Source organism: Populus alba, chromosome 13 (assembly GCF_005239225.2).
Source record: "Populus alba chromosome 13, ASM523922v2, whole genome shotgun sequence".
NCBI classification, from domain to species: Eukaryota; Viridiplantae; Streptophyta; class Magnoliopsida; order Malpighiales; family Salicaceae; genus Populus; species Populus alba.
This window is the reverse complement of record NC_133296.1, coordinates 1-6,233: the sequence shown is the minus strand read 5'-3', so window position 1 is coordinate 6,233 and position 6,233 is coordinate 1. Positions and strand designations below refer to the sequence as shown.

General features: G+C 42.9%; 1 protein-coding gene across 1 annotated transcript; it reads left to right on the top strand.

Annotated features, from left to right (window-relative positions):
• Positions 1–541: 541 nt before the first annotated feature.
• On the top strand, positions 542–3,968 carry LOC140954450 (uncharacterized). The gene is made up of 8 exons (XM_073404037.1): positions 542–775; positions 881–1,114; positions 1,203–1,674; positions 1,916–2,004; positions 2,251–2,611; positions 2,743–2,967; positions 3,110–3,191; positions 3,677–3,968. Exons 1-8 carry the CDS (start codon positions 542–544, stop codon positions 3,966–3,968), a joined length of 1,989 nt encoding a protein of 662 aa, XP_073260138.1.
• The last annotated feature ends 2,265 nt before the right edge of the window (positions 3,969–6,233 follow it).

Genomic DNA, 6,233 nt, shown 5'->3' with positions numbered 1-6,233 from the left:
GTTTTAGGGAGGGAAAATGGGCAAGAGAGTCAGCTCCTTTCGGCGACTTGGAAGAAGACGACTTGCAGGTCCTCTAACTGCCTACCGGCTGATTGCCTATCCTTTTGCAAACCCACCATCTTCATCTACATCATCTCTTCCTGCCTGACCCGAACAGATTCTTAACCTCGTGACTGAACTATATTCCCACCGTCTCCACCTTCTTCACATACTGCCTTAAACTGCACTCTAAGATCCCAAAAAAACCCACATAGAATCATGTCAAAAAACCAAACCCATGCCACAAACTCAACCGGCTACTTTAAAACTCATGGGCGGACAGAGTAAGAGTTTCAGACTCTAGTACTCGATTCACCCTGGATCCACTCCCCCGCCAACCTATTGGTCACAGCCTCAAAGTCACAGAAGAAATCCTCATGGAAAACTCTAGCCAATGGAACCGGTGCATGATAGGCTTCTTTCCAGGATTCAGAATGCCATTCCATGCTGTCAATTCTATTGCTGATCCAAGGGCTGGCGTCAGTATGGCCTAGAAAATGTTATGACAACTGCTAATGGATTTATGATATTCCGGTTCAATACTGAAGAAAAGATGCAAGCTGTATTAGAGAAAGGGCCATGGATGTTTGGAGGCAAAAATATCATCCTCCAACAATGGCACCCACGGTTTCAATTTGATAAGAACAAGATTTCCACCCTTCCAGTGTGGATTAGACTTCACGGTCTGCCCTTCCCTCTATGGTCCAAGCAGGGACTCAGTTTGGCCGCAAGCATGGTAGGCCGTCCGTTATCCTGCGATGAACTTACATACAGCTGCACCGCTAGAAGTATGCCAGAATTTGTGTTGAAGTTGATGCTGCCGTTTACCTTTTATTCATAGCTTGAGATTGAGAGTCCCCTCTCTACTGCACCAATCACAGTCACGGTAGAATATGAATGGAAGCCCCAAAGCTGTGACAAATGTAAGGTTTTCGGACACAACTGTTACAAACCACCACCCATTGTGTTGGACAAAGGTAAATCACATGTTGATTCTGTTTTGCCGGCTCATTCTTCCCATCCAAAAACCATCAGCCCCATTGCAGTGGACAAAGATCAAGCACAATTAGCTCTGGTAATCCAGTCAATCAGCTGCCAAATCAGAAATCCTTTTCATCTACTGATCCATCAACCCCAGCACTAGTAGCTTTCTCAATTGCTAGTGTGCAATCACAGCCTATAATTGCCCCATTGATAAAACAATCACACTACTATTTGCTTCACCTATCATCGAGCCAGAAGCAGTTCAAGATAAGGCAAGCAAAACTATAGGATATATTAGCCAAGACCGATATCCATCAGGGAAGATTTTGTCAAGCAATGGCAATGGCAGTTGCACCCTCAAGTTGCACCCCAGAAGAAAAAGTCTTAGCTTACCCCCCTCCCACAACCAAGCTCAACAACAAATTCGATCATCTATACGCCAAGGACCTATACTAGGGCTCATTCCTGAAGAAGAGGATGGTGGTTCAGACCAAGACTCCGCCTGTGATCCTCTATCTATAGAGGAAAGTCAACATCTCATCACTGGCTTTGCTAATTGTGTGGAGAGCAGAATGGCATCTATAGAAAGTGGCAGTGAATCTTCAACCTCGACTGCTGGCAATCTCCTTGATATCTCATCTCTCAACCAAGGTATTCCTCCCCCACCATCACCAAAATCAAAAAAAAAGAAAGGGAAGAAACAACGGAAGGCTTTAGGGCCTTTTACTATCTTATAATTATGTTCTATCAATTTATTTCATATATTTATGTATAAAATAGGTTGTTGGAATATATGGGGGCTCAATGCCCTCAAACAAAAAATTATTCCGAGAACTGGGGAATAAAAATATGTTGGGTATCATTGGTTTGTTGGAAACTAAAGTTGTTTCAGCAAACATGGAGGCTGTAATCACAAAGTTGCAACTGGCTACTTGGAAATTCGTTTCGAATGTTACTGCCTCCTCTAGCGGTCGTGTGATGGTGGGTTGGGATCCTACTATAATTTCGCATTCTTGTTTGCAACAGCTCTGATCAAATGGATGACATGTGAATGTCAATTGCACTTGCCACAAATACTGCTTTTAAGATCACATTTGTATATGGTCTTAATACCCCTGCTGGCCGGGAATTGTTGTGGAATTATATGAAACATCAAGCCCCTATCTTTTCCTCCTCTCCGTGGATCATTTTGGGAGATTTCAATGCTATCCTCAAGTCCAGCAATAGGATAGGGGTGAACTAGCTGGTAATGGCCACCATGATGCATTTGGTAAATGCATCCAAGATTCGGAGTTGATTGAAATACCCCACACAGGAATGAATTTTACATGGCATAATGGCCAGCAGGGGGAAAATGCCATCATGAAGAAATTGGATTGGGTATTTAGCAATCACTCTTTTCTCTCCACTTGGCCAACTGCTCACTCTCGGTTCCTTCCAAGGGATTATTCAGATCATAGCTCAATGTTACTGGAATTCAGCACTCCTGAGCCACGCCCCCCTTCCCCTTTCAAGTTCTTAAACTTCTGGGCAGAAAAAAGTGAGTTTCTAGACCTGGTCAGGATTGCATGGCAAACTCAGATAACAGGTAATCCAATGTTCAGGCTTACCATGAAGCTACGTATTGTTAAGCACTCACTACGGTTCATAGTTTGCATAAAAGGGAATCTAGTCATATCTCCAGTAGGGTTGCAGTGATTAAATCTCAATGGCAATCAGCTCAGTTGGATTTGGATGGTTCCCCTGACTCCACTGAATTTTTGGCCAAGGAAAGGTTACTGGCTGGGAAACACAATCAGCTTTGCAAAGATGAAGAAGCATTTTATAAGCAGAGATCACGAATCCAATGGCTCCAGCTGGGGGACCGAAACACCAAGTTCTTCCACAGATCCTTAGTTCACCGGACCACCAGGAATCGAATTCATATGCTAATGGATGAGCAAGGTAATAGAGTCAACAATCAGGAGGACCTTGGGCAGCTGGCAGTAAAGCATTTCCAAAACATGTTCAACCCCCCTCCATGTGAAGAAAAATGTTGATAGGCTATACTCTCATCAACTATCCCTGTAGCCCAACCTGATTGCAGGTCTGGTACAACCAATATCTGCAGAAGAAATCAAGCAAGCTTTGTTCTCCATTTCAGACAGCAAAGCTCCTGGCCCGGATGGGTTCACATCAACTTTCTTCAAAAGCAGCTGGGAGATAATAGGAACTGAATTCACAGAGGCCATCAAATATTTTTTTGAAAAAAACTTCCTGCCTCGTTGTATAAATGCAACCAGGATTGCTTTGGTACCGAAAGTTGAACACCCCTCCTGCATGGATGATTTCAGGCCTATCTCGTGCTGTAATGTCACCTACAAATGCATCTCAAAGGTTTTGGCGACTAGGCTGAAAACTATTCTTCCTAACGTGATCAACAGTTCCCAATCTGCCTTTTGTCCCGGCAGGCAGATTTCAATATGTTCTCTCAACTCAAGAACTAATGCGAATAACTATCACCTTGACAATGGCCCCCCCCCAAAATGCGCCCTTAAAGTGGATCTTCGGAAAGCTTGACATGGTCACTGGGAAGTATCTTCTGAAGGGTCTTAGAGCTGTAGGTATCCCTTGAGTGCATGGTTTAACCTGGATTTATACATGTATATCCCAGCTCATTCTCAGTTGGTCTAAATGGTGAGTCCCATGGCTTTTCAAGTCCAGTAGAGGATGGGCAGGGGGACCCCTGTCCCCTTACTGTTTGTTCTGCATGGAGGTTTCTTGGAGAGGATTCTCACAGAAGCTTCTGGCGCGACCCGGATTCCAGTTCCATTGGAGATGCAAGCCGAATAGAATACCCCTTATGTTTTGCGGACGACCTCATGATTTTTGCCAGTGCGAGATTTGGCGCTCAGTTCCAGTGTGTTAGAAGTCTTTGGACTACTTCTCAACTATATCTGGCTTGAACTGTCAACCATACCAAGAGCCTTGTGTTTCTTTCGGGGGTAAAAAGCCAGAGACTACCAGGCTGCAATTACAGACTAGCTTTTGGGTTTCAAGCCAGGAACTCTTCCAGTTAAATATCTCGGTGTTCCATTGATTAGCTCCAGACTAACGTATCAACATTGTCTACCACTGCTAGAAAGGATCATCAACAGAATTAAACTTTGGACTGCAGCCTCTCTTTCCTATGCAGGTCGGCTTCAGCTTATAAAGTCCACACTTTTCTCAATTCAAGTTTATTGGTCAAGTTTTGTTTCATGCTGCCTTTGCTGCAAGTTCCGGGTTTTCATGTAATAAGGAACAATTGAGAGCATTTTACAGCTTTTCTTTGGAAGGGTACATTCTCTTCCTCATCAAGGAGCAAAGGTGGCGTGGGATTCGGTTATGCTATCCTATTAAGGAGGGAGGTTGGGATAAAAAAATCAAAACTTGGAACCGGGCGCATTTTAAAACATATTTGGAGACGTGCTTTACAGAAAAACTTCAGTTTGGGTTCTTGGGTGCATTCAATCCATGCTAAGAAGGTCGCTGCTTCTGGCTTCTATAATTGTCCATCAAATGCTTTCTTGGTCTTGGCGAAGATTCTCCTAAGTAAAGTAAGTTGGAGCAAAGCTTATTTTCCTCCAAGGATAGGAAATGGTTTGCAAACATTTTCTATGGCTGGATTTACTGGTTGCCAGTGGGAAAAGGATTTTGTGACATTCATCCTTTCCGCCAGCTAACGACCAGAACTGGTTTTTTGCTTGGGATGCAAGAAGGTTTCTTCTATTAATTTCAGCAGGCAGTTGGTCTTCCCGAATGGTCATCTCCGACAATCAGGTTTGTGGAAAAAATTCTATAATTCAGTTCCTCCCTCATCCTAATCAAGGCCCGGACATTTTTACAAATGGAAAGGACGTCCAACGGCACATTTTCTATCGACTCTGCTTGGGAGTTGCTAAGAGATAAAGCCAATCAAACCTCCATTTTCATCTCAAAGTCTGGTTTCCTGAACATATACGTTCTCGGCTGCATTCATTATCCCTGGCTTGCTTCCATGGAACGTTTGCACACAAAGGACATGCTCCTTTCTTTCCATGTCATCTCGTCTGCCACATGCTCACTTTGTGGACTACAGACGAACACACCGATGGCACCTGTTCTTCAAATGCAACTACTCAGCTATGGGTATGGAAGACTCTCAAAGTAAAAAAGTCTCATAAATATGGCCAATATGTCTTGGCATGATTTGATACTTATTTGGGACTGCTCAAGATTGAGGGGGACAACAAGGTTTTCTCTAATCTCCTAGGCACGACAAATACTATCATCACTGTTTATTTTGTTTGGTTGAGAGAAACAACAAGAATTTTCAACCAAGCTTATAAAGTCCGCAGGACTTAGAGTGGGAAATTTTGCAACTAATCAGATCAGTCTGATGGAGAAGGATGCAAAGGACAAATTTCCAAACAATTCAGAAGCACCTGGGCGAACTTCAGAAACCGAGCTATGCAGCCTCCTCCATCAGCCTAACATGAACGTTCTAATCTTAGCGGATCAAATGAAAAACAAAAAAAGTGGAAGAACAACAAATTTTTTTTCTCTCTGGGGTTCCTGGGTTGCACAGTAGCCGGTCCGCATGCAAGTTTTGTTCTTATTGAAACTAAACTTTTATTAATCTATGTTTAAAAATATGTTTTACAGGATGCATGTTTGGCATTCTTCTAGTTTAAATGCTCACAGTTTATAGTGCGTTATCTTCTTTGCTAGTTTAAGCAATCGTTGGGAAGTGCCCCTCGTGATCTATGTATATATTCTTTTCTTTTTTTCAAATACAACTTAATTGAATCCAGAAAAAAAAAGGAAAAAAAAGTTTAAGTGGTATTAGGGTTTTAGAGGTTTAGGGTTTGGGTTATAAGGGTTTAGGGTTTTGGGTTTTGGAGTTTTTAGGGTTATTAGGGTTTAGGGTTAGGGTTATTAGGGTTGTTAGGGGTTTTTAAGGGTGTTAGGGTTTTATGGGTTTAAGGGTTTAAGAGGTTTAGGTTGTAGGGTTTAGGGTTTAGTGGCTTATAAGGGGTTTAGTAAGCGGGTGTTATGAGCAGTTTAGGGTTGAGGGTTGAGGGTTTTAGGTTGAGGGTTGAGGGTGTGAGGTGTGAGAGGCTTTAGAAGGGTTGTCATTTAGAGGGTTGCTAGGGTTGAGCGCGTATTATTAGGTGTTTAGGGTTTGATGGTTAAGGGTTTAGGGATAT

Excerpts from the sequence above, each read along its gene's own strand:
- LOC140954450 (XM_073404037.1), top strand. The coding sequence starts at position 542 with ATGACAACTGCTAATGGATTTATGATATTCCGGTTCAATACTGAAGAA. Across the intron at positions 1,115-1,202 it reads ATCAAGCACAATTAGCTCTG|TGTGCAATCACAGCCTATAA; the intron begins GTAATCCAGTCA and ends CTCAATTGCTAG. Across the intron at positions 2,968-3,109 it reads TATGCTAATGGATGAGCAAG|GTCTGGTACAACCAATATCT; the intron begins GTAATAGAGTCA and ends ACCTGATTGCAG.